General features: G+C 51.4%; 1 protein-coding gene across 2 annotated transcripts; it reads right to left on the minus strand.

Annotated features, from left to right (window-relative positions):
* Positions 1–444: 444 nt before the first annotated feature.
* On the minus strand, positions 445–27,805 carry LOC115599271 (carboxyl-terminal PDZ ligand of neuronal nitric oxide synthase protein-like). 2 transcript variants are annotated; one of them, XM_030461433.1, is made up of 11 exons: positions 27,665–27,805; positions 24,534–24,605; positions 8,138–8,230; positions 7,395–7,453; positions 5,837–5,945; positions 5,578–5,719; positions 5,046–5,206; positions 4,024–4,191; positions 3,216–3,381; positions 2,640–2,997; positions 445–2,205 (listed from the first exon to the last, which is right to left on the minus strand). In XM_030461433.1, the coding sequence occupies exons 1-11, from the start codon at positions 27,767–27,769 to the stop codon at positions 1,716–1,718; spliced, it is 1,923 nt and encodes a 640-aa protein (XP_030317293.1). In that variant the 5' UTR covers positions 27,770–27,805; the 3' UTR covers positions 445–1,715. The 2 variants fall into 2 exon arrangements, with proteins under 2 accessions (XP_030317293.1, XP_030317294.1); XM_030461434.1 differs by lacking the exon at positions 27,665–27,805 and adding an exon at positions 20,865–20,994 and having other exon boundaries at positions 24,534–24,584.

The raw sequence follows: 27,805 nt of genomic DNA on the forward strand, positions 1-27,805 counted from the left end.
TGCTGTCTGTGATCTACCTCCTCCCTCTGCAGTTCTCCCACCCTGTGTGCCAGGGCTGGGCTCAGTTTGCAGGCCAGGATTTATTTTAGGACAGGAAAGGGCAAAGGGTGTGTGTGGGGAGTGGGGTGCTGTGCAGTGGGCAGCAGCATTTGGTGATGTGTAGCATGATGGGGGGGTTTCTTTGGAAATGGATCCTGTCCCTCACTGAGAAACCTGTCCCCTGAATGGCAGCATGTGGGTACAAAGGACATCCTGCAGTCACTGGCACTGTACAGGGGAGCAGACAGGGCTGTGGCTGGGCAAGCAGAAGGCTGGTAGCTCGGGGCAGCCTTGGTTTCCAGCAGATGTCTTGTGGCTTTGGGAATACCTGAGGGGTCCCCAGGTGCAGACAGCGGCTTATGGGGGTCACTTTGTGAAGCCCCTGGTGCAGCAGAGACCACAGCACTTGCTCTGCAAATTGGACACCTTTATTTTCTTTAAAAGTCAAGTTACCAAACTGCTGTGTACTTCATTCCTATAGATAGGCTGGGCTGTCTCTACTGCACTACAGGACAGCCCAGCTGTGGCTTTACAAGCCCCAGGCCCCGTCACCATCACCCTGCTGGCTCTGGGGTGCATGTCCCCTCATCCCCATCTCCCCCACGGGAGTGGAGCAGGGTCAGGAACAGGGTCTGAGTCTCCATTTTTCCTCAACACTTCCCCATCTTCACCTTTCAGCACTTCCCCAATACCCTCTGTCAAACAACCAAGGCAGAAGAGCATCTCCTTGGGACCCTTCCCAAGCCTCAGCCCTTTACCCAGGGCTGTGCTTCTTCCTCAAACATTAACTCATCCCATGACACACCTCAGAGTCCAAACCCAAAACACATCATTACACCTGAAAATCCCACCCCAACCCCAAGACACGGGGTGAACCCTCTATCCATGGGGACACCCACTGCAGAGCTATCCCTGGGGCCAGCCCTGCACCCTATCATTGACCCCCAGGGGATGACCCCAGCTTGGGAGGGCAGTGGGTGCAGGAAAAGGCACCTGTGGGGTAGGCAGTGGTGGCTTTGCTGCATGGGACACAGTGGTGGGACTTCTGTCCCCAGAAGCAGAGCTGGGCTGGGTGTACCATGGCACTGGTGGACTCTGGCTGCCCTGGAGAGACCTGGTCTGTGGCAGCATGGTGACAGCCTGGATGTTCACAGCCCTGTGCCATACCCCTGCCTGGGTGCTCTGTCACTCTGCTCCCAGGGGGGCTTCTGCAGTGGAGCATCTCATGGGCAGTGCTGGGTGGGAACATCCCCAAAGCATGTCACACCAGTGCTGTCCCCCTGGCCTCCTGCAGTGTTGTGGGCTGGCTCCTCGCCCTCCCGAGCCACCCCGCAGGCAATTGTGATGTCAGGCACCCTGCCAGGGGCTGGGGGTGACACCAGGCCATTGTGGGAAGGCTGGTGCTGGGCTGCAGAAGGGACGTAGTGACAAATGTGAAACGTTCCCCTGCCAGGTGGTTGGGAGCTGCCTGGAGGCAGGGACCCCGTGGAGGGGTATGGGGGGCAGCAGGAAGGCAGTGTGAGCTGGAAGACTGAGGCTGGCCAGGTCACATCCTCCAGTGGTGTGGGTCAGGGACAGGAAGGGGACCTTCCTCCCAACCTGGGCACAGGGGCCCCCAACCCCAGCATAGGCTGCTGGCACTGCCTGCCAGCCAGCTGCCACCTTCTACTGTCCCACTAAGAGGGGACCTTCCTGGGCCCTAGGGCAGCGTCCAGCTCTGATTCAAGCAGCTCATCTTCTGAGAAGCTGATGTGCAAGCAGGTGTCTTCAGCAGGGGAGAAGGGCAGTGTGCTGTCCATGGGGCTGCCCAGGGTGGCCAAGTCCTTGGCCAGGGCCTCGCTGGCTGCAGGGTCATGGATGTTGGGCAGGGGACACATCTGCCTGCTGTCTCCAGTCCTGTCCTTGCTTAGAGTAGGCTGGCAGGTCCCAGCAGGGATGGGGTCCATGCTGGTGGCAGAGCTCCGTGCAGGAGTCCTTGCCTCAGAGTCCAAGAGAGTGAGGGAGCTGGCGGTGATGCTGGTGAGGCTGGAGATGCTGGGGCTGGGCAGGCTCACGTGGGGGACACTCTCAGGCTTTGCCTCCACCTCCAGGCTCGGGGAGGTCTTGCTCGACCTTTTGCGCAGGATGGGCGGTGGTGGGTTGAGCTTGGGAATGTGCTGCTGCCTCCTGGAGAGGTGACAGGGGAAGGAGGAGGTGACAGGGGAAGGGTGCTTGTCTGCACTGGGAGGCTTGGGCTCGCTGCCCCAGGCTCTCCAAAAGCCCTTTGCTGGGTCCCATCAGTGCAACCCATCACCTACAAATGCTAGAGTAGGGGTGAAGTGATGTGGCAGTCATGATCTCGTGGCGATGACCATACAGGGGGACACAAGGGGCTTCTCACCCTGGTCCTGCCCTCCAGAGGCTCATTGCAGCTGAACCAGGTTGTCTGTCCCTGGTGAGTTCTGCTAGCACCCTGAGCACAGCCCTTCCTCCCCACCTCCTGCCGTGGGCTCTGCTGCCACCACCCTTCCAAAATATGGCCTGTGCTGGGGGAACCCTGCTGAAGCAGCTAGGGGGTGCATGAGGGTCTGCTTGAGGTAGTCAGAAGTGGCACGTCCTACCTGTCCTCATCCCCTCTGTCCTTGCCATCCGTCTTCTGCCGGCTGCTCCCGTTGAGGAGGGTAAACTCGCTGACCTCGGAGCCCTCCACACGCCGGCTGAGCCCATCCTGCCCCTCCAGCACAGCCAGGCACTCCTCCCCCTCCTTGCTGCCATAGCTGTGGCCACCCCTCTCCAGGCTGATGAGGTTGAGGTAGGAGCCCCCGGGGCCCAGGGCTGGCAGCGAGCCAGGGGCCACGGGGCTGCCCAGGATGCTGGCGGGGGTAGAGGTGGATGGGAGGTGGACATCCAAGCTGTAGTGGTTCTTCAGGTTCAGGGAAAGGGACTGAGCCAGGGACAGGTTTTGCAAGGAGCGGTCAACTGGTGAGACAGGGACAAGGTGTGTGTGAAGGGCTGGGGACCTCCAACCCAACTGCTCCCCAGGACCATGAGGGGTGCAGAGCTGCTCTGATGTCCCCCAGAGCTTGATGGGGCTCCTATTAGGGGCACCCAATTTGCTCCACAGAGGGTGTGGAGCTGCTCCAAAGGGGAGCACCCCAGCACCCAAACCCCCCCACTGCGGGGAGCACTGCACTCACCCGGCTGCCGGTGTTGCTCCCGGGCTTCCAGCACGGTGAGCTGCCGCACCAGCAGGGAGACGTGCTGCAGCAGGTCACGGTTGGTCAGCAGCAGCTGCCGCACCCGGGCCTGCGCCTCGATCCGCGCCGCCGTTTCAGCCGCCAGCTGGTCCTTCAGCAACTGGACCTGCGGGGCCGGGGTGGTTGATGATGCAGGGGCTGGGGTGGTGTTGCGGGACGAGCATCCCGCACGCTCCGGTACCGGCGGCTCGCGGCCCTCGTGCGCCCCCTGCCGGCCCCGCCGCGTCACCCCAACCCCCGCCGCCCCTCCTCGGGTTGGGGTCCGGCTGCGGGGAGGGGGGGAGGGGGGGGGGGGAGGGTGGTGGTTCCGCTGCCCGTCCCGGTAACACGGAGCAGGTTGGAACAGAGGGACTGCTCGGCCTGATGCTGCTTTTTGGAAAGAGGCACCGGGGAGAGGGGGCTTCCAAAAATGGGATGGATGCAAGGGTAGCTGGTGGCTCATGGGAAGGGGGGGGATGCCGCGACCCCATAGAGCGACCTGGGCTTGTGTGCAGCCAGCTCCATGCCTGGGGGAGGGAATGGCTGCAGCAAGCGGTACTGCGAGCAATCCTGCCAGCTCCGCGGCAAGCAGTGCTGCAAACTGTGCTGTAAACAATGCTGCAAGCAATGCTGCGAGCTCCCTGCACTGCTGCCACCCCAGCACGGGGCACTTAACCCCAATTGTCCCCACTGCCAGCCCAGCCTGGCAGGCTGCTGGAGCAGGGAGAGGAGAAGGGCTGGTGCCACCCAAGGGAGGGCAGGACCATACCTGGGCTACAGCCACCTGGGTCTGCTGCTGCTGCTGGAGGAGCTGCTGCTGGAGCAGCTGGAGGCAGTGCTGGGAGGCCAAAGGGGTGATGGAGGCCGAGGAGCAAGGGCTGCTGGGGCTGAGCAGCTGCTGGGAGCCAGCTGGGTAGAGGGAGAAGTTCTCGGGATCCTGAGTATAAAGAAATGGGCAGGGTGAGCAGATCGACCAGCCCAGGCTGGGATTTGGATCGTGGCTCCTCATGGCACTGACCCCAGCGTGGCAGAGCAGCCCTGGGTGCTGCCCCACTCTGTGATCCCAAAGACAGCAGTTTGGGAGCCCACCTGTCCCTCTATAGCACCGGGGGTCTCAGCTCAGAGCTCAACAGTGTCCCCCTGGCAGTGGGGGTGTTTAGTGTGGTTCCTGTGGCTGCTGCTTCTCTTGCCTCCTGCTCTTTTGAGGAAGCTCCAGCACCCAGAAGGACAAGCACAGGAAAGCCCTCCCAGCCTTTCCAGCCATGGGAACGGCTCCCGAGGGGTGAATTTCACTGCAGCTGTTTCCAGCCAGGCCTTGCAAGCGATACAATTGTGTGAGATGAAGCGAAGCCATTCAGGGCGCCGGGAAGTGCTCACGGAGAAGCTCTGCAGAGCAGCGATTCAGCCGGTTCTGCCCGATCTGCCGGTGCTGTCCGATATTCTGGTGCTGCTGCGGCAGGGGGTCCTGCCCTGCTTCTCCTTTCCAGCCCTAGGCAAAGGCTCACGCAGAGCCCCTCTGTGTCTGAAGTCTGCTCAGCCATGTGCTGTCACCGCACTCCCAGCCCTCGCCTCTCCCCCTGCCCCAGAGCTGGGACACAGCCCTGATGTGGGTAAATCTGGTGCTGGACACCCTGCTCTGTATGGGGCTGCAAGAGCAGGGAGCCAAGAGGGGGTTCTGCCATGGGGTCTCCATGAAAACCCCTCCTCATCAAGCTGTGACACAGTGACTCTGAGCAGAAGGACCACAGCAGCAGCAGAGTTTGTGGGCCACCCCCAGCCCACCCCCAGTACCTGGCAGTTCTTATCCCTTGAGGCTTGCCCAGGTTTCAGTGTGCTGATGTCCCCCCTGGCAGTGGGCAGCTCTCCAGGTCCCCTCTCAGACACACAGATGCCATCAGGGTCGAGGCCAACCTCGTCTGCACCCGTGATCTTGGAGCCCTTTATCTGGTGAACTTCAAACAAGACAGATAAATAAACCCAAGCCCACCCCGTGCAGGGTTGCAGCAAGGAGCCAGGGCCTGGCAGGGCTGGCAGCCAGGGTGACATCTCAGGGACCACAGTGTGGACTTGCTCCAAATTTTGGTGTGCTATGGCAGGGATTGGGCCAGCTCAGGGGTTGGCATCTGTAGAACCTCACGCTGCTGGACCAGGGGGGCTCAGTCTCTGCCCTTTTGGTGCCTGGGCTGTGCAGATCCCCCATTCTCCCCCATCTGAAGGGGCCAGAAGCTCTCGCTGTCACTCAAGCTGGCCCACGATGGACAGGCCACCTTGCAGCTGCCCACCCCAAAAGCACCCCTGCCCATCTGCCCGAGCCGTGTGTCACCTTCCAGCGGCTGCTCCTCTGCTGATTTGTCGCTGGCGCCATCCGCCTGCCCGTCGGCGTTCTGCAGGGCGTGCTGCAGGCTCAGCTTGTGGCACACTTCGAACGCCTGTCCCACCGTCCTCACCACCCGCATCGCCTGGCTCTGCGGAGCACACCCACCCCGTTCAGCACCGATACCTCCCCCCACACCCCCCGACGGTGGGAAACTGCTTCCCATCCCGGGGAAGCCCTGGCTGTAGCTCCGGGAGCATCCTCCTACCTTCTTCTTCGATTTGAAGACGTTGCACCTGAAGGAGTTGTTAGCGCCGTCCCTTGCGATGTAACTGAATATTTTCAGGTCTTGCGAGTCGTGAGACACGTAGAAGATTCTAGGTGGGAGAAAGACAAAAGGAATGAAATGCTCTGCCCCCCAAGGAAGCCTCGGAGGCTCCCGTGTCCCCACACCAGGCTGGCTCACAGCACCCCAGGCCAGAGGATGGATGTGGTGCTGGTGAACAGCCCCTCCTGGGAGTTTCAAGGCAGGAGGCAATGGATCTAAACGGTACTTCTGGCTTGATGGAAAACCTTCTGAAGCAGGGAAAAGCTTTTTAGAGGTGCTGTGGGAAAGCTAAAAAAAAAAAATAATCTATAGTATTGAAAAGTTTGTGGCTATTTTTAGCCCCAGCAATTAATCCTGGCCTGGGCTGCAGTGTAGCACAGCTGCCTGTAGAGTGAATGTCCTGCCTGCCTCGGTGCCACCAGCCTGGGGACCCCACACAGTCCCTTGGCAGCAGCAGGCAGGTGGAGCCAGCATCCCCTGGAAGCCTGTCCCAGGGATGCTGAGTGTACTCGGAGGAGTTTTCTCTCTCCTGCTCAAACTGACTTTTTCTCTTGCCTGTGCTGCAAAAGCCTTTTACAAGACCTTTTTATATATTTGATTTAATCAAGTAAAAATGTGACAAGTGAGTTCAGCTCTGAATAGAGCAAAAACCAAAGGGATTCTGGATCTGTTTTACTTTTTTTTTTTTTTTTTGTAATTGGAATTTTTTTGTGTTGAACTTACAGTTGGAGAAACTATTGCCTATGTACTGCATCTTGTCATAAGCTGTAAAAAATGCCAGAAGGGAGAGGTAGGCTTGGATAATGCATCAGCACATCCTCCACTCCTTATCCTGCCCCCAAAGGCTCTGACCCAGAAAACCAATGTTGGTGATCCCAGCCCTTGGGCTGTGGGTTTTGTGCTCCTGGTACAATTACTCACTTGGCAGATCTAACAGCCTGTGCAACCTGTGCTCTGAGCTGTGTCTGCAGGCTACTCACCATCACTGGGCTTGTCTTCAAATAAACCATTCCCCATGGGCTCTGAGGCATCTGGGTTGGGCTTGTGGCCTCCAGAATAATTTGATTTCTCACAGCAGGTTCTATGGAAAGTTAGTGCTATCTGACCCCATCCTGTTTAGGCTCGTTCCCTGTAAGTACTTACACCTTTGAGTAAGGGCCCTACTTCAGAAGCACACAATGAGCCATGCTCTGAAGGAAAGCCACAGGAATTTTGTCTTCAGAGTCAGAATCCCAGAGTAATTCAGGTTAAAGGTATCTCTGGGGGTCATCTAGACTAACCCTTGCCCAAAGCAGAGCCAGCTTCAAAGGTAGATCAGTCTGCCTCACTCTGAAAAATGCATAAAAGGATTCACCACCAGCAGGACCTTTGCCATCTTGTTAATATTTTATGGTTCTTTGGAAAGCCAGCCCTGGTGGAGGTAACTCAGCAAGTGGGAGGATGGATACACACTGCTTGGGGTTGTTAACAACCCCAAACCTGGAGCCCTGCCACCTACCTGTACACAGGATCGTGCATCACCACCATCTTACTCTCATCCCAGGTCCACTCCTTTCTCTGTAAGCAGAGGGCAGAAATGAAATTACAGTGAGTAAAGTCCAAATGAAGCTCCATCAGGCTGATGGGCAGGAACCCTGGGAAGTGGTGTGTTTGTCCCCAGCCAAATCCAGGCTACAGCATGACAACATGAGCAATGGCTGTTTCACTGGTATCTTGCACAAAAATAGATTTCTTGTTCATTTATCATATCACTTCATCTGATCACAATCTCCAGGGTGAACATGGACAGTAAGATTAATTTATAGCCTCAAATATGCAGAAGAGTAATGTGTTTTGGGGAAGAAGGCTCTGAGCTGGGGTGTAGGAGAGCTGAGTCCAGCCTCTGGCTCAGCTCATCCTGGGTGAAGAGCTGAGGGGTGCTCAGGAAAAAGCTTACCAGGGTTAACAGGAAAAAGGAACTATTTCCTGAAAGCTTGATGTTTCTTGATAGAAAAAAAAATCTCCTCTTCCCACGGTTTGCTTTTCTCACTCTCTTTTTCATCAAGGTTTTGTTATTGTTTTGATGAAAAATGTGAAAAATCGAATGTTTTCTTGTGAAAATTCTGAGTGGATTTTAAGACCAGGCCAGCTGTGGTTACCAGTGTGACTGTCCTGAGCAGCTGTAATACTCAGACACAGTCATAGCCACACTGGGGGTGCTCTGGCCCCCAGGGCCCCAGCATGACTGGAGAAGTCTCTCACCTTCTGCTTCTTGCGCAGGATCACCTTCACCCCATCCACAGACACTATGATGTTCACTTTCTTCTTCTTAATGTTCTTGGCTTTGAATTCATACTGATTGGAAGAAAAAAACAAGTTAGAAGAGAGGTAGGAGTGGGGGGGGTACCTGGTTTGTGCTATTAGTGTTTGACATTAAAAGGTCAGGCTTGTGTTTAATCCCAAGTGGGATTAAACTGGAAAGTGAGAATGTGTTTTACCCTGCTAAGAAAATCCATACTGGAAAGGACCCACTGCCATAGCTGGGATGCTGGGCAGGATCCTGGCTTTGTCAGGAACATCCCGTGGGACAGGTACAAGCAGGGCTCGACCCTCTGGACAGCATCCAGAGAGTGTTAATTTGGATCCTGGGGGAACCTTCCCATGTGTTGGCCATTCCTGGTCCTGTGGGACCTGCACCAGGAGATGGCACTTGCAGTGAACACCAAGAAGTGATTTATGGCACCTCCAGTGCCCTTGGATGTCAGAGCTGCAGAGCATGGGGAATATAAAATCACTTACGAATTGTAGGGAGGGCCAGATGGGTGGCAGTGAGGCAATTATGCCTCCCTCATTTACATAATTGCATTAACCTCAGTGAGCTTGGTATCTCTGGAGAACTCAGCTTCTCACCTGCAGGCATCTGCAGTCTGAACTCACCTCCTTTTGTGTTAAGAATTGAACTCCTGGCTTTTAAATGTTGCTTTTGCTGACAGCTAGAGGTGTAGCAGAGCCCTTCCACTCTGCAGTCCTGTATGTACAGAGCTGGTCCTTCCTGGCCCTATTTTAGGCACTCTCTTTGACTCCCAAACATGGCATTTTGATACCCCATGTTTTTTAACAGTCCTATCTGAAATCCAGCTTTCCTGGGCCAGATCCTCCATTTATTTAAACCAGCACATCCATTACTGCCAGTGCAGTTACAGCCACCATGCTCCTATTAAAAAAAAAAATCCTTGGGATTAACTCAGTCTACCATAACCATCCCTGCAAAGCAGAGGTGACAAATGCCCTGCTCTAATATTCTAATAATAGTCTAATAATGTCAATGGTGCTATAATGGAGCTTGGACCCAGCAAAGGGGACATCATGGGGACACCACTGCCTGCTGGCTCTGCCTGTGGGAGGCTACAGATGTGGAAGCAGCTTGCAGGCTTTTCCTGCTAAGGTGCCAGGGTGATGAAGCAGCATCCCAAGCCCCCAGGCCAGCCAGGTGTGGCACCCAGCAGTCCCAGGGGAGACTGAGCTGTTCTGAGGGGCTCCTGGGGCTGGGAGGTGCCTCTGCTCCAAATCCATCCCCTGGGATGCCTCTGCCACATCCCTTTGGAAAAGCAGCACAAACCGTGTGATTGGCAGACGCGGAGAACAAGGTGATGCCAAGCAGTGCAGTGCAGCTTGAAGCCTACCAGCACTGTGTAATTAGACATCTAATCAGAAATCTTATCTCTTAATGCAGTCAGCAGAGCTGCAGGTAGCAATTGAGATGTTAAGGGAGTCCAGGCACCTCTTGCAGAAATGTGAAGTTGAAGGGCTCTGTGTGTGGCAGCTGAGCACTGCAGAGACAGCATCTCCCCAGCTCCTCAGCACCCATTGTAAGCCTTGCCAGCCTCAGAGGCAGAAAATTGGGTGGCTTTTATGTTTATCAGGCTTTTGATGCTGCTCATTGAATTCTTAGTAAGGTTTATGGTATCAGACAGACCCTGGATTAAACCATAGCTTTTTGATCTCCCCATGAATTATTACTCTGAGACAAGCTCTTTAAAAACCTATCTATAGCCCCATTGCGTGTGAAGCCAGAGCTAAATTTGCTGTACATGGGGTTTTTTATTTATAGGGAGGAGTGAGGCTCTGGGTGAGGTGCTGGCCAGGCAGCCAGGGGCACCCACAGGATGTGCAGATGTCTGCAGGGCCAGGCACCCAGCATTGCCAGGCCCAGAACCTGACAGGTTTTCTCTCACCCTGCAGCCAAGCAACCCCTGGATGCTGGCATCCCCAGCCCAACCTCTCCAGGGCCTCCCAGCTCCACCAGGCTGCAGCTTTCCCCTTCCACTCCACTCAGTATGGCCAAACTGTTTCTCCTTGTCTGCTTGCATGAATGTCAATAAAACCCAGATAGATTGTTCTGCCCTCTAAAGAGCTATTTATCTTTCTTTATACACAAATGGCTGGGAAAATACTAGCTGAGCTTTCCAAGAAAGAGCCGGCAGTACAGTATATTTTCCCCTTGTAGCAACAGGGGTGCAATTACATTCAAACAAGGCTCTTTGCTCAAAGGCTTTAAGCAAAGTCCAAGTCTAGATTTTGCAGAGATGCTTTTTCTTTCTCTCTTGGATGGAAAGGAATAGTCAGGAGCAGCAGCAGCAGCAGCACATCTCTGGGTGCTGCCAGGAGTGATGGTGGGTCTGTAATGCCAGGGAACTCCATCCAGCTCAGCTCTGGGACAGTACAGGTCCCACACATTGTCTGAAGTGGTTTTGACCCCTGCAATCTGCAGGCAGCACCCTCAGGCTCTGCTCAGGATGTGGCCCTTGGCCACAGCACCAGAGGTGAGGAAGGAGGCCACTGAGTCCCTGGTCCTGCTCAGTCTGTGCCCTTACAAGTGGCAATTCAGCAGGAAAGCCTGGCAGCTTTCTTAGCTATGGAGAAAAGATGAGACATTTTATTAAAAAATGCAGGCTGAAGAAGGGCAATGAATCTCATTTAATTTAGTAGTGTCGTTAATTCTATATCTGATGTGCCTGACCTGGAATACTTTCCATTTCTGCTGTTAAATCCCTGTGTTCGAGTCCTTGCCTTTCCTACGTCCCACATACTGTTGGCATGTAACATTAACTCACCCAAGAGCTAGAGACTGTATGACTAGAAATGTTAATGGTGCTGCATAATGCATATTTCATCTGATAATTCCACCCAAGCAGATATAAATTACACATGCAGTTACCAGCTTCCATCTGCTGATGAAAGAGATGGGCTAATGCACATTGGAAATCATATGCAGTTTCCAGCAGTAAGAGCAACTTGCATGAATAGAGTTATTCAAGGAAGCAATTCTTCATGTGATTAATTACTGAAGGTATCAGGGCTTTCATTATGCAAATGAAACTGTCATAAAATAGAGAGTTTGCAGGTCTTAGAGGCAGCCTCTGTTTCCAAAAAATGCATCTTCCTCATTAACAAAGAGCAGAAGGGCTGAGAGAGGCAGCAGAGCCTCCCTGCCATGACTCAGACAGTGCTGCTGTGCAGCCCAACTTGTGTTAAGGGAAACGAAGGCAGAGTGCTTGAAACAGGGGTCAATCAGTGCTCCCGGGCACTGCTGCCTAAGTATTTTACATGCCCAGAGGAAGCTGCTGTAGGCCTGGGAATGGTCAACCTCTTCCTGCAGCTGTAAATCCTCCAGCCAGCCCTTTGCCCGCTGCCCCCCAGCCACCCCTCACCGTCCCGTCCTGGCGGGCTGCAGGATGGATGTGTCCATAAACAACCCCACAACAATGAGCAGTGCCAGCCCCTATCCAAACTTGGCCTGCCGGATGGACACAGGAAGCATGGCAATGAGGGGATGAACCCCCCTGGGCTCTGCCCCCTGATAGACGAGCTCAGGGCAGCCTCCCCGGCCCCCTCCCAGCTCTCTCCCAGCCCCCCTGCCCTCCCACTGCACCCGGGCATCTCCCGTGCCAACTGAGAGCTGTTTTAGGAATTATAGCCATGACAGATCCAAGTACTTCAAGGTCAGGAATGTTACTTATTTCCAACCAAACTGCCCCTTGCAGCCCAGGGACGTAGCATTGCCCCTGCTGCTGTTTGGATCTCCTGGAGGGCTGCTGCTCCACACCGGTCCTGCAGAAACGCTCCTGAGCTCTTCTCCCAGCAAGTGCAGCTCCTGCAGGGTCAGTTCCCAGACCCTTTGGACCACAGGCTGCCATCCAGCCTCCAATCCCCCCCCCTCAAGTCACTGTGGCCCCTTCAGCATCACGTCACAGCACGTCACATCACGGTGTCACATCACACCCTCCCCACTGGTCAGGGGCATTTTCCCCAGTCAGCCCCAGCCCGTCCCTCGCAGCCTCTGCCTGGAAACCACCGGGTTCTGGCCTTCCCTTGGTTCTTCTTGGGAAGCATCTGCCCATCGGAATCCTCTGACCTCCCTGTGGCCGGCAATGGGGTGCAGGGTCCCGGGGATGTGAATAGGGCCGGGCATAGTCTGGGTCTGTGCTGCAGTAACTGGGCAACACGGACACAAAAGCAATGCAGGAAGCGGTGGAGGCCAGGAGTGCACCTCCTGCCCAGTAGAAAAATGAGAATTTATGATCCTTGGAAACATAAAACTGTTCAGTGGAAAGCAGAAGCTGAAGAGAGAGTACAATAGAAAAGGAGAATGCTGGCAACATACCCAACGTCTTTTTTTTCTCATTTAAATTAGCCCCTTCCCCCATCCAACATATTCTCTGCAGATGCCCCAGCCCCCTCCCCAAGCTCTGAACTGGAGGGGCCCGTGGAGCTGCCACGGCCTCACCGGGTTCCTGGGAGTCCCTGGAAGGGCAGCATGGAAATGTGACCAGAGTTCATCACACCAGGATGGTTTATTTATTCCTAGCTCTGTGCTTTGGCAGCAGTGCTGCTGCCTGCAGGGCTGGGACTGCTCTGGTGATGCTCCAGCCTTGGAGCTGGGGTGCCAGGACGTGGCTTCAGGTCCTATGTGGGGAGCAGCAATGCGGTCACCTCGGGTCAGGGCTGGTGGCTGCTGGCCTCAGCTGGCCCAGCCATCCCTTCTCTCCTTTTCCTGTTTTTGGAGGCAGACAGTCAAGGGATGAAGTCACACATTTAAGTGTGACCCTCCCTGTCGCCTTCCTGACCCCAGGAAGTTTCTTTCAGAGCAGGGAACTGGAGGCAGGGGTACTCTTGGGTTGGCCAAGGGGCAGGGGTCAGACTCCAGGATTATGGAGTCCCAGCACCTGGCTCTAGCTCCTGCTGCAAAGCCTCCCCCCAAGCCCAGCTTGGTGCAACTGTGAAGAGGTGTTAATGGTCCTGAGCTGCCTCACCTGGGGGCCTCTACCCACACCACCATCTAAGCTCAGCTCAGGACCTGCTCCTTGAGTTCTAGGGTGAGATTGTTGGTCTCCTGCTCAGCTACAGCTAAGCCTGGCCCTACACCTGATCCTGACGTGCAGAGTGACTTTCCAGCTTTGTCGTGGCACTGTTTCCTCAGCATGGACCCGTGTGATCATCTGGAGTCTTGGTTAAACCGGATAACTAACCCGGGGTCTGCTCTGCTCACTCAGGTATGATGGGATGGTGTCCCAGCTGTGGACTGAGGGGGGAAGGAAGGATGAGGGATGGTGGCTGTGCCTGTTTGGTCATTAAATTCTGAAAAACCTCCTCCCACCCCTCTGTTGGGAAGAGGCTGTTTGGGCTTGGACAAGGGGAGCTGCAGGAACAGAGCAGGCAGGGGCTGGGGGGATGCTGCCTCCAGTCTGGAATCTGCAGGTTGGCCTGAGAAGGGCAAGGCAGAGAGATAAAAGGGCTGCTGTTTATCCAGGTCTCCTTCTCCCCATCTTCAGCTTCTTATCCTTGGGAGGTCTCAGGCAGCCTTTAAGGACAGATCGCTCTTTCCAAGGGTGAGGTGGTGAAGTGAAAGGATGTGGCTGGAGTTCAGAGGTTCCTCTGAGCCAGACAAAAGGATTCAAAGAGTGGTCTGAGCTACACCCATGGGGGAGAACAGAACTGCAGGGCCTGGGAGCTGCTGGGGAAACCAGCAATGGCTCTTTAATTAGTCCCTTCCACCTCTGAAAACAGGCAGACTGTTCTGGAACGAAGCTGCTTTGCCTGCTTTTTAAAAAAGGGTGTGATAGAAGCAGCCTTTTCATTGCCTCCTCCCTGTCAAAGAGATAAAGCAACACCCCTGAGCTCCATCCCCAGAGGCACTGGCAGCCTTGAAGCCCAATGCAAGGTGACATCATCTGCCCTTTAGTGCCTCTCTGACAAAAGCTCCCTTGTGTGACTGTCACTTCCAGGAACCCCCTGCTGTCCCCAGGTTTAATAGGGAGCTTTCCCACACACAGCCCTTCAGTCCTGGTCTCACCAGGGCAGGCCAAGCCCAGCTCACAGGGAAGCTGGGTCTTATTTTCCCTCTCTACCTCTATTCACTTTGAAGGGAAAACAAATTACCTTTTCCATCCGCAGGGCTTTGGGTGATTAATTAGTTTCAGTAATGAAGTAGTGTCTTGAGACCTTACCCCAATGGAATCTTATGTACCAGGCACTGAGTGCACGAAGAAATGGTCCCTATCTCTAAGAGCTGCTAGGTTACTGCAGATAAAAAGTGCTAATTTCATTAGAAGGAGGTCACATTCACCTGAAATAACCCTCAGAAGTGAAACTGCAATTATACACTGCAACACTTTCAAGTAATTCTGTATTTCCCCATAAACATCAGTATCAAGAAGCTCTGCAGAGGAGGTCCTGTTGCTGTACACATCCTAGTTGCCCTCCACTCTGGTATGTAGGACATACATGGCAAGCTAGAAGATGGATTTTTTTAATTTTTTTTTTCACCTTGTTCATCAATGTTCAAACAACAAAGGTCAGAAAAGCAGGAGCCAGGACTCTGCAGCAGGCTCACAGCAGTGTCCAAAAGCCTCTGCCTTCCTTTGTGGCTGTGGGAAGGTAACAACAGTATTTTGTGTTCAAACCAGTAACTAAGTCAACCCAGCCCCTGCTTCCAAGCGGGACATTTGTCACCTGTGGATGTCACCACCCATGCTGCTCTGCAGTCTCCTCCTTAAAGCCTGACTTTGGGATGCAGAGGAGAGGGATGCTGAGCATGTCCACCCAAAGCAGACATTTATCCAGAGGAGGAGGAATCTAGCTTGCTTTTGAGAATCTGGAGAAGCTACATCTGAGTGTCTACCACCTGCTTGTGGTGTTACTGGTTTTGGGTTACTGTTTGGTAACCCAGGGAGGGACCATCCCCTGGCTTCTAACTTGCTATCACACACTATGTGCATCCTGGGTGCTGCCTTGTGGCTTCTTCTTGCTACCTACTGGGAACATTAGCACTTTCTTTGCATATCTATAGCAGAGGTAGCACCTCTATCTTTGAGCAAGCAGAATTCAAGCTAGAATGCATGTTTCTGGAATACAGCACAAGTGAAGACAGAAGGGAGCTCCCCCCTCTCCATCCAGATGACCCTGGACAGACATCAGTCACATCCAGGTCTCCCCTAGACAAGAAGATCTGAACAGAGCAGGCACAGCATGGCTGTGCAGCTTCTTGCTAAGTGGTCCTTGGTTAGAAATTACTGCTAATAAAACTGCCAACAGATCATGGTAACCATTCTCTGTGACAGTTCTTAAATCTAAAGGCAGATGTCTGAGTTGTCCTTAAAATGCCCATAAAACCCTACTGAAATTTGAAACAAGACTTACTACAAGAGAAAGAAAATTCAACATTAATTGTGTCATTTCCCTGACTCCAGAATAGGAAGCAGTTCAAGGACTCTATTACCCCAAGAGAGTTACTGAGGTTAGTGAATCATTGTGAGAGACTCAGCCCGGGTTTAGCTAGTGGGAGTTGTGGATAAAGAGGGTTTTATGGTATCAGTGTTTATTGTCATCAAAACTGTCCCAGGGCATCTCAGTTGAGTGCCAAGGCAGAAGCAAGCAGCCTGGGCTGGGATTTCAGGCTCTTGGGCAAGAGGCTACTGGTTGATTTGCTTGCTGGCCATTTGCAGTGCTGGGCAGAGGTCCAGCCCTTGGGCTAGCAGTGGTATCAGTCCCTAGGTGTGAAGTTCAGGACATTTATAGGCTCTGTGCTGCTCTCCTACAGGTCTATGATTAACCACAGTGTTCCCTACCCCCATCTTACAGCTTCTGCAAGGAAGCAAGACAAGCAGGAGACCAGCACTGCCTTGGGTGGTAATAACATGAAAAGAAGCAAAAAATGTGCCTGAGCTGGACATTCAGACCATGTAATCATTAATGGCAGGAGCACAGGCTGCAGCAAGACTGAACCAGTCCATGATGGCTCAGGATCACTGAACCTTTAGTGTTTTGTGAACTGCACATGGCCCTGTGGCAGGTACCAGGCACTTGAGGAGGCAGCAAGTATTGATGGTGGCAGACACCAGCATTTGGGCCAGTTCTGCTGAAGCACCTGGGTGTCTGGGGGATAACTCTGTGCCCTGCACCCTCCTGAAGGCAGTGGTGATGCTGAGCCCTCCATACCTTGTGTCTGCTCTTAACAGATCTCACTGCTGCTCTGACAGTGGCAGTAGTAATTTATTTTTAGAGAGAAAACCCTGGAGGTGAGTGGGATTGGTGGGGTTCCTGGGGACATGCAGGACATGGCTGTGCAGGCAGCAGGGTGAGTGACAGCCCTGCTCTGTGATGCTCTCAGACTCACTGTGTAGAAACATCTCTGCAGCAGCAGTGACAGAAGGATGGAGGACAGGGGAGTGACTCAGGTGCCCTGAAAACAGTCAGGTTGTTGCCAATTAGTCCAAATAACCCATCTGGCCCAGGGAGAGGCCATTCAGAGAGTGTCTAATTGCTGCTGCAGGAAAAGAAAGCCTTTGTGTGATGTCTTTGAAAAACACCCTGCTCTCTCATCAATGTATCCTTCCCTCTAGGGACCCATTCAAGATTTTTATTCTGTAGATTTATCACAGAATTATTTGGTCAAAACATGAAGTAGCTTGTCAAAGTATTATGCTAAGTAGCACTGATTCTGTTTGCCTTCAGGGCTCATTTAGTACAGAGTAAAAAGCAGAAGGAAGAAAGCAAGCATAGAACCAAGCTCTTGTTAGCAAATCTTATTTTGTTAAGAGAGAAATCTTTGTGGTCATGGTCCCTCAGGGCCTGCTCTACACAGAACACCAATCCATAAAGTAAAAAGGGCCCTTGCATTTGACAAAATCAAGACAGCACCTACAAAGGCACCCAGTGTTGTGGTACCAGGTCTTCCTCCAGCCTAAGAACCAGAAAGTTTGAGTCCAAAGCACCAGATTACACCAGAACTACAAGCTGTTCTTAAATTTATTGTTCACTGCATGTAGATAGTTTCAGCCATGGGACAGGTCTAAGTGCTTGTTTTGCTCCTGAAAAATCTCCCCTGCTCTGGTGGAAATCAATGCTGTGCTTGTGTCATCTGCCACACCATGGGCAACCCCAGCTTCTGACTCCTTGCCCACTCTGATTAAGGCACCTCCTTGTTAACAAACTAATCCAATGTGCTTGCAACCACTCTGCTTTCCATCTCAATTATGTTTCTTTTTTCAGACACCAGTAATGCAGCAGCTTTGAGCTGGGGCTGATTGTTCTACACCAGAATGTAATTTGAAAGCCATTATATTCCATCCCTGTAGTACTCTGCAACCAGTAACATAATTGTTGCAAAAGACACTTTATTTCAAACTAGATAAAAGCTTTGCAGAGATCTCATACATTGGTATTTCAGCTAGTGAAACCAAATGCTTTGGTAATATAATAATAATTCTTTTAAAGCCACTTTATTTTATAATTAAAAGGTGCCTGCCTCATTGCCAAGATTTAGCATCAGACAAAAAGCTCTGTCTTGTTCTATCTAGTACTAACGTTTTAATTTAGCCTTTATGTGTTTAACTGCTGCTTTTATTAGCCTTCAACTAAATTCCAATCCATCATGATTCTTATGCAAAACAATATTAATGTGCCTCACTAGTTCCACCCCCTCGTTGGAGATGCCATCCAGTTCCTAGCACTCTGAGGCAAACATTAAAAGGTCACCGTTGCTTGGAGATGACACATTTCACTGATCCCTCCATCCATCTGTTATCAATCATCCATGGCACAGTCTCTGAACAGGGTATAAGAACTGCAGGGTCTGCAATCAGCAGTCACTTCTCAAAAACCAGGCAAAATCCATCCCTTTATGAGCTTCTTCCCTTTGTGTTACTATTCTATGAGGAGCAGAAAGAGGCTAACACAACTTGGGTTAGTCTGAGCCATGGCAGATTCAATTCTTCCATGTTTTTAAAGGCACTCTTCAGTTCATGAAAATGACATTTTCCATGAGGCTGGGGAAGCAGAGTATGCATGAAACATCCCCTGCCAAGGGGATCCCAGGCTGGAGACCACATGGAGAGAGCTCTAAGGAGCTGCACCTGTATCACTCAGCCTTCTAATCCCAACCTCCCCCTTCCTTGGGGACGCCTAGGAGACAGAGTCCCCCCTGGGTTTTGGCTAATTTGGGCTGCAGGGCACAGTGGGAAAGGGGAGGTTACAAACCTCAGTGAAAGCCCTTCCTGGAGGTGGAAGGAGTGGCTGGGAGGCTGCAGCTCTGCCTGCTGTGAGATGTGGCCCTGCAGGCTCAGCTGAGGTCATTTGTTTGCCTGGAGAAAAGGATCCTTGCTGAACCTTCTGCCAGAGGGTTCTCTGCCTTCCTCAGCATCCTGATAATGCCTGTGCTACAGAAAGGGAAGACTCAAGTTGTGCCAGGGGAGGTTTAGGTTGGATATTAGAATTTCTTTACAGAGAGGGTGATCAGACATTGGAATGGGCTGCCCAGGGAAGTAGTGGATTCTCCATCCCTGGAGATACTTAAAAAGAGACTGGATGTGGCACTGAGTGCCATGGGCTGGGAACTGCAGTGGTATTGGATCAAGGGTTGGACTTGATGATCTCTGAGGTCCCTTCCAACCCAGCCAATTCTGTGATCCTATGATTCTATGACTCATAGTGGGGCTGTCACCTCCTGTTGCAAGGTGGCTTCTTTTAAGGGCATCTCTGTCAGGTCTGTTACCTCCTGAAAGACCAGCAAAAAGACTGGGGGAACCAAATTCAGGTGCTGTCTGTGGTGTAGAACAGAAAATGCTTTTCAGTACAGCTGGGCACTGAATAGCAGTAGCTTCAGTACTGCCTGCCCTTGTTAAACCCACTAACTAGTCCTCTGGCAGGGGAGAAGGCAAAGAACCTGCTGGGGCAATGAAGGAGCAATAGGAAGGGATGCAAAATCCACTGTATCATGAACTGGGCTCATGGCTGTGTCTGGGCACAGCAGAGCTGCTGCCTGGATGGTAACTGATGGTCTCCAGGGCCTTTGTCTCCACACCTAGATCTCCTCTGGAGTATGAGTAGGTAAAAAGCTCCTGGCATGGCTCGGGTAGGACCCTCAGAGCATGTTGCAGGACTCCTGCCTGCAGGGAAGCTCAGCCTGATCCCCATCCCCATGCAGGAGCCTCTGCTATAGCTGCAACAAATAGAGGAAAACAAACTAATGAGGTATTAGGGCTAAACTTAGCTGCAATTAACACTCAATTACCATCCTGAAAACACTCACTGTATTTTTGCAGGGCTTAGAAAGGTAAAACCAATTAGCTTAATCTCATGTGGTTTCTAACCTTAAACTGCCTCAGATGTCAGTCATGGGTGGGACCCTGGGTGTGTTCCTGAGACCACAGGAGCTAAGAAATCTGAAATAGGACACAGCTCCCCCCAGGGGTTTGGGGAAGAGAAGGGCCCTAAGGCAAGGAGTCCTTGAGCAAAGGCATCCCCTCTGCTCTTGATGCCCCTGTGCCAATCTCAGCTCTCAGCCAATTGTCTGCAAGACTGTTCCTGAGCCTGCAGCTTTGCTGTGGTGCCTGGTACCCTCCCTTAATAAAGCAGGTATGGTTGCAGGCAAAGGTGTGGGCTGGTAGAAGTCCAGAATATCCAGGAGTAGGCAGAGGACAAAAAGCCATCCATGATGACCTCTTGTGCATCTCCTTCCAAGTGCAAATTCCTCTTTTTTTTTTTTTTTTTTTTTTTCTGTGATAGACTTCTAAGCTGTGCTGAGGAATAGTTGCAAACTCTCTTTCTGTAGCAAGATCAGAAAAATGACATCTGTATTTGCTCCTGAACCACTGCAGTTTACATTGGCATGGCTTTAGGTGTGAGGTGCTATGTGGAACCAGCCCAGCTACCAGACTGGGAGCTGCTGGGGTAGAGGAGATGCAGGTCCTGTGCAGCTGTCCCTGCTGCCTCTGCTTCAAAGCCTGCACTGTAGGATTGTAACTTTTACTCACCCCGTTTTCAACTGATGTTAATGCCACTGGCTGATATTTGGCAGTGAATATAACTTAGAGTGTGGCTGGATTGGATTTCCTCATTAGAATACTATGTGGGAAAGTGGCAAATGTTGAGACTCTGCTTAGGAGCAAGGATGAAGCAAGAACAATCAGGGTAAGAGGGAGGCTGAAGTGAGAAAGTGGTTCTCATGCCAAGGAGAACTCAGACATTTCTGATGTATCCTTCGTCAAGGTTTAGAAATGTTACTGCCTCTCTGACACAGTGGCCTCTGGGGAAAAAAAGACTTCTCAATTAAATTAAGCCTAAGAAATGTGGAGGTAACAAAAGAAGCACATTAGTCTGGATGCCTGCCTCCTGCTTGTTCATCCTGGTGCTTGGATGGGCACAGCACCAGTTGGCTGTTTCCTTATTACAAGGAATACAAGGAATTGGGATTAAATAACCCAATATCTGGCTCCTTTCTGAGTGCTGATACCTGCTTAGATCCAAGGTAGAGCTTCCACACAGACCTGAAGTTCCCAGGCTTCGTAGAATCTGAGGTGTAAATTCCAGGGAAACTTTCTATGCCTTCAAGGTAATTAAATGGAGTGACTTGGGGAACTGCTGGCAGCAGGATGCCTGCGGGGACAACAGGCTTTGACACTTACTCCTACCATGTCCTTGTACAACTCACCACTCAAAATAGCAGCAGCATTTCACCAGGGCTGCTTGCCTGGCTGGGAAGTGCTGGACTGAGGGCAGCGTTGCTCTGGAAAGGTGACAGCTGACTCTTTCTCCTCTGCTCAGTGCTAGCTCTCTGGAAGCTGGGGAAGGGATACAGGACATGTGATGTTAACCCTTCACATAACATCAGCTATTCCCTGGTCTCCTGGGGCAAGCTTTCCCAAGCAACCTCAGGAGCTTCAAGGAAAGTGTTTTATAAAACCCGGCTTTATCCCTAGGCCTGTACCCATAAGCATCTTTATAAAGCTTTCCTGTTACTGTTTTAGTGTTGTGTGGGCTCCACAACACCTTCCCTCTTAACTTCAGTGAAAGCCTTGACCTGACTAAGGGGAGAACTTGGCTCTTCAGTTGTTCACCAACAGGCACCCAGGAGTACTGTCTAGGGAAAGGGAGGGTGGCCCTGCTGAGGCAGGGAGCTATATCAGCCCTAAAGAAGGGCTTTCACACTCTTCATCTTGGCTGCCACTTGACTTGTGCAGGAAGAAAAATCTTGTCTGGCATGTAAGCTCCCTAGAGAGTAGAGTAGGCTCAAATATCTGCAGATGGATCCACTTCAGAACTCTGCCTCTGAGCAGGGACAGCCAGACACCAGCCCTGCATGGCCTGGAGCAGCAGGTGACAGCAGACATGGTGTGACACCTCTCCCCAGGAGGTGGGTGCTGGGTGCTTGGTGCCATGGATTGGGGCAGCCTGACACCCCTGTCAGAGCACAGCCTATTATTCAGGTCACAAACTAATTTCATCACCTCCCCTGACAGAGCAAGAGGAGGAAGAGGGATTAGTTTGAACCCTGACAGTCATATAATAACGTGGCAGCTGTATGCAGCTAATAATCCACTGGGAGGATTAGCAAACTTGAAGTTGTCTAGCTCTGCATAATGGGCAGCTAAGAACAGCAGCTTCCCTGTTCTACCTATTGCATTTGCATTCCCTCCAGTGGAAGCATAGAACATGATGAGACAAGGTTTTCCAGTCTGTTATGAAATGGGAATCTGATGTGTGACTAATGGAGCATTGCTAGCAATTCAACCAGCACCCCTTCAGTCAGGGAGATGGAGCTAAGCTTTACTATGGAAGTGAATCTTAAATACCTACTGCCAAAGAGCAGATCATGGTTTCTGCAGACAAATGGTAAAATGTGTCATTTGAGGCTCTCTGGGAGTAATGTCCCCACAGCCAGTGTGCTCTATGTGTCTTGAAGTCTGCAAGCAGACTGCTCTGCTAATGCATGGAGAATTTCATCAAACTCCTCCCAGATTCCCTGGTATAATTCATATGCAAGTGGCAAAAGAGCCCAGCACAAAAATCAATACAGTAAGATGTCAATGAGCAGACTTAGAAATTGGAGTTGCTACTTTTCTGACTGACCCCCTCCCTCCCCACACTCCAAGGACAACTTTGAGTGCTGGGCAGCTCAAGGTTTTTACCCTGGGGCGAGTGCTTTTCATTCCAGCATCAGCCATAGTAGCAGGAAAGCAGTTTCAGAGCTTCTATCAATTTACTAATGAATAACTGGAGTAACCAGCCCTGTCAGAGCCTAGAAGAATACAGGGCTGGGACTCCTCATCCTCCTCCCCAGGCCCCTTCTGAAGTGGCAGAAGCAATGAGTAACATTCTGCCCGTGCTTTGGGCTGCCCTGTGCTCTGCTGGCTCTGTCACCAGCTGCTCCAGGGATGGCTCATGCTGCCTCCTCCCAAGTGGCAGGGCACAGAGAGCAGCCTGGGAAATGTTGTGCTGGGGCTTGTCCTGGGTGACTTTTCTCTTCCGCTCCAGTAAAGAATTCCAGTGGAACACTGGAGTGTACAAAGGACGAAAGCTTCATCACAACATGCTCCTGCCAGCACTTGGCAGGGGCTGCAGGACCTTTCTTGCTCTTGCAGGCACTACCACCCACAATAAGATGGTAGCAAAATACTAGTTTTCACCAATAGTTTCTCCCAGTGTTTCCTCCCAGTTGCAACTGGTGCTGTTGAGAGTCCATGGGAAAAAACTCTGGTATAGTCAAGGCCTCTGCATGCAAATGAACACTCCATAAATAACCCCCATCTTCTCTCAGTTCCTAGGTTGTGTACTCTATGCACTAGAACTCTCTTCAAAGACCTCCCAGTTCACTCTTTATGCTCTAATTAAGGATCAGTGCCAATTAACTATCTTCAATAGAGGAGCATCTTCCGCTCAGCAGCCAGGAAGTGTCTGAATGAGATCCCACTGTACAATACACACAGAGCAAGGGGAAGCCCTCCCTTTTTGGAAAGGGCTTCCAAGATTTAAAAACCCAAGACAGAATACAGGATGCCTGGTTTAAAAATCTTGTGTGATAAGATGAACAGAGGGCACCCACGAACACAGAGTGGTTTTGTGCATGTTTTCACCCAGCACCCAAGCATGTTATCACATCCTCTGAGATGGATCCCATCACAGAGCTCTCAGCTGCAAAACCAGAATGCAATGCTTTCTAGAAACTGGTATCAAAACATTGGGTGTTTTTTCTTGCAAAGGTGTTATCCACTCAGAGACCAGCAGAATTGCAGTGTTAAACCTGATGCTTAATGTTGATTCAGGTAAAGAATTACCTGTAGGTTTGCCAGCCTCTCAACTGCCCCAGTAGTCCTCACCTATTGCCCCTCTTTGCTATAGCTGTTCACCTCTTCCATAAATAACCAGGCAATTTAGATTGCTGCTGCACTGTGATCTGAGCAAGCAATAGCAGAGGAAAGTCATTTCTGAGCTTGGCTGGAGATGAATACATCAGCTTCCCAGCCAGTTACAGGCTAAGTTTAAAAAGCACTATTTAAAATGAAAATTAGATGGTTAAACAGTCTGTGTGATGGGGGGAGAGGATAATCCCTTCAAAGCTTTAAATGGAAGATTCTCAAACCTGCTTCAGCTGATGTGAGACATATGAACAGCTTCAGAATTCAGACCCCTGCAAACTTCAGCAGCTGTGCTGCCTTGTGGGGTAGATACACTTGAACTGGTTAACCATGAAGCAGATGTGAGCTACCCACTCTGCTAATCATAGCTAAATCTGGTCACCATTCACAGGCTGTTCTGCAGAATAAAGAGGTAGAGGACAAAGAGCACAGACTTGATGGTAAGAAACAGGAACTGTAAAACTGTACTGGAGGATGGGGGGGAAGCAGCAAGTTATTCCATGAGCAGCAGAATCCACAAAGTCTAGACTGATGGGATTTACATCCAGAACATCTGCCAGGCCTCTGATATTTCAGTGTATAATAATATAATATATTTTGAACTGTCAATGACTTCGAGTGCTTTTGAGGAGCAGATTGTGTACATCTCATTTTTTCCACACACAAAAATCCCTCAAACAGAGTAAATATATCTGTTAGGTTCAAAGAGAATCCCCATACCTGCTCAGTAGAGGATAGGTTTTTATGTTTGACTTTTGCTCACTGATCCCTTTGCAAGGAGCAGGGGATGGGTCTATCCTAACATGCCTTGGGAACTTGTGGAGAAGCATGTTACAACCCTGGATGTGCTGAGATTTGAGCTGCAGATAGGAAGGGTGTGGGGGAATGCAGAACAGTGCACTGCAACCAAGTCACTCCCGTGAATGTTACTTTTTATTCCATTTTATAGCTCTTTTTGAACTCACCCGAATCCTCCTCATGGCTGCCACAATCTCCACACGGCTGTTGGGCCTGGGCACATCCAAGCTCCCAATGTACTGAAAGAGAGAGCAGTGAGAGAGGCTATAAAATAATGCCCAGGTTAATGGTGTAGGCTTCTTCCAAACCAACAGCATCTCATGGAGTTAATCCCTGCTTAGTTACATCCTGCTGACCCAGGACACCATGGGGACATCCATTGTGGATACTGTTATCAAAGTCAGGGAGAAGTTTGTGGATTTCTGAGGTTGGGTGTCAGCTTCTGACCTCAGGTAGACTCTGGATGTGCCTTTACCAGTGCCTCACAGGGCACTTTTGTTCATCAAGCAGGCAGCAGGACCTGTGAGAGCACACATGGCAGACGGGAGAGCTCTTGGCTCTGCTGCCAAGGGGGGGAGGCACAAAGCTGCCAGCTCAGCCTTGGGAATGAGGAAAACATGAAGCATCTTGGAGTCACCTTGTGTGTGGAGCAAAAGGACATTAATGTTGTAAAGGGTTGTGGCTCACTGCTCTGGGGACATCAAGGGCATGTTGGTGGGGGCAAGAGAACTGCCATGGGAGTGAAAGGGGGAGGGACCTGGTGAGAATTGGCACTGTCCTGCCAGAACAGGGTGCTGCAGGGTGCAGGGTGCTGATCTTGGTTCTGGTGGGTTCCCAAAGGGTTCTGTCAGCTCCCTCTGTGCAACACAGTCCATCTGCATGGCTGTCACAGGGTAGTGGGAGGCAGAGGGCATTTTACAAAGCTCAGTCCCCTTCTCAAGAGCATTTGGTTTGTGAATTACATCTGTTTGAGTGTGTGGCTTTTTTTGGAAGTTGTTTCCATGTGGAGGGGAGGAGAAGGCAGCTAAGCAGGAGGCCCCTGCAAACATACACATATGAACAGAGACAAAATGCTTCCCTAAGAGCAGCCCCACAGCTGTCACTGTTACTGGCATAGTTCTGGGTTTATTTCTTTACTCTAACACTTGCAGCTTGCAATAGGTTTCATCTTGAAAAACTTCTGGTAGTGTTTTCAGAGATGAGCTCTCCTGGCTCAGTGTTTACTGCTCTTTTGCCTGCCTTGAAATAAACACCACAAGCAATCTGAAAGGTCATCCGGATTTTCTGATGCTTCTGTGAGTGCCTTTACAAATTGGCATTTTTAAGAGCAGTTAAGTTCTCTGGTATCCTCTGGTAAACCACAGGAGAGTCAAACCACTCAGACCATGAGAGCTCGAGGGCAGCAGGGAAGGGAAGAACAGAGCTGGGATTTCCCTCTGCCCTGATGGCCAGGGCTTAGCTGTGTCACTCCAGATCTGTGGTGTCTCTGGCTTGCAGGAATTTCCTTCCCTGCTCAGTGGTGGCTGTCAGTACCCTCACAGGTGATCCAGATGGATCCAGCATAGACCTTCATCTGCCAGCAGAGCTGCAGCGAGGAAGAGGTCATGCTACCAAAGATGAATAAATAGGAAAGGGCAAGAAGAGAGGTGGTGACTGCTGAGCCAGTAGAGATTCTCCCAAACTCCCTGCTTTGGAGTAGTGGTACAGAGCCCTGGCAGCTCACACAGCCCTACACAAACAGGCACCATTCTACATGCAACTCCCAGCACTGATGACCTGAAGTTTGTCCCTGAAGATCATAGAGCAGGTACAAAGAGTTTGGTACGTGGAGATTAGAGACCAACTGTGGTCAGTAAGTGTGAACACCTGGTAGCCAGGGACAGCCTTGCCATTGCCAGCCTTGCAGCTGCCTGGTGTGCTCACAGCCAGCATCCTAATTGGAAGAGACAGAACTGAGAGCAGAACTGAGCAGGCATGTTACTAAGGTAATACAAACCCCACCTCAGACCCACACAGATACAGCACCTCATCCACTCTCTGAATAGCTCTGGGTGCCTGAAGCTGTCAATTCCACTTCACTCAGTTAAAGCTACAGTCGCTTCCCATCTTCTTAAAATCATCAAAGCAAGGATTTTTCACCTCAGCATAGTCTGTGGCATAGTATTAATTTAAAACAGAGAAATCAAAGATTAATTGTTTTTCTCTCCTAGGGAAGAGATTTTTAAAATATGTGATTAACTGGCTATTCAGATCTATCCTTTATCCTGCTTAATTCTTACAGCTCTTTTAGCAGGAAAACAAAAAAGCAATGAATCCACATTTCAAAGCTTTATTTCAATATATATATATATATGCCCCTTCATTCCAGCTCAAGAGACAGCAGGCATGAATTCCATTTCTAATCTGTGTTAGACCACCTGCAAAGAGGGGAAAGGAACCCTAGAGTTGCTCCAGCAAAATGCAATTCTACTTGTCAGCTGAATTATAAACCCATTCCCAGTGCTGTCTACAGAATGTCAATTTCAATGGAGTCACTTTCTCACAGCACTGCTGCACTGACAGACCATTCCTTATGATCCATGCACAGTGTTTTGACAAATATCAGTGTTTCTGATACCTGTAGACTGTGTGCCTTGAAACACAGCCCTTGCCTGCCCAGTTTTTCATGCAGGGAATGGGTCAGATGAAGCATTAATATGGTTTTAAGCTGTACATAACAGTCTGCCGGTTTCCAGGGGAATAGAGAAGTGTTCTGTCACTGCAGGAGAAATGGGGACCTGCCCGATGGGGACAGGACTGGCACCAGATCCAGCAAGGACATGGCATGTGTTTCTGGCACAGACATCATGTCCCTTGTGCTGTCAGGAGGGCTCTTTCAGCATCAGTTCTCCAATGAAGCACGCAAGGCGGCTTCTGTGGCTTAAAGAGATTTAAAAAAAAAAAAATACTAGGAGAAAAGCAAAAACCTGTTTGATTGTGACAGTCAAACGTAAAGCTTTCCTAATTCGCTGGTGCTTCCTTTATGCTTCCTCAGACCCGGCACACAGGTGCAGGGGCATCTCCAGAGCCTGGCAGAGCCGAGCCCCGGGCAGGGCTGGAGGGGACACAGCCGGGGTTGTCCCTTTGGCCAGCACATGCCTCGGGGCTGGTGGTCGCCTGGCCCGGGACCCCCAAACCGCGGGTCCCGGCACCTGAGCCGGGTCTGCAAGAGGCGCGGGCGGAGCGGGCCCGGGGGAACACCGGGACTGGAAGGGGCGAGGGGGCCCCGCCGGGACTGGGGAGCGCGGCCGGGGCTCACCTTGGCCTGGAAGTGGATGCCGTGCTGGAAGGCCTCCTCGTTGTGCAGCGGGACGCGGGAGTCGCAGCCATCGTCTACCAGGTTGTACCGGTTCTTCACCGGCATGGCGACGGGCGGGCGGCCCCCTCAGGCCCCGGCCCC

Source organism: Calypte anna, chromosome 17 (assembly GCF_003957555.1).
Source record: "Calypte anna isolate BGI_N300 chromosome 17, bCalAnn1_v1.p, whole genome shotgun sequence".
Lineage (NCBI taxonomy): Eukaryota > Metazoa > Chordata > Aves > Apodiformes > Trochilidae > Calypte > Calypte anna.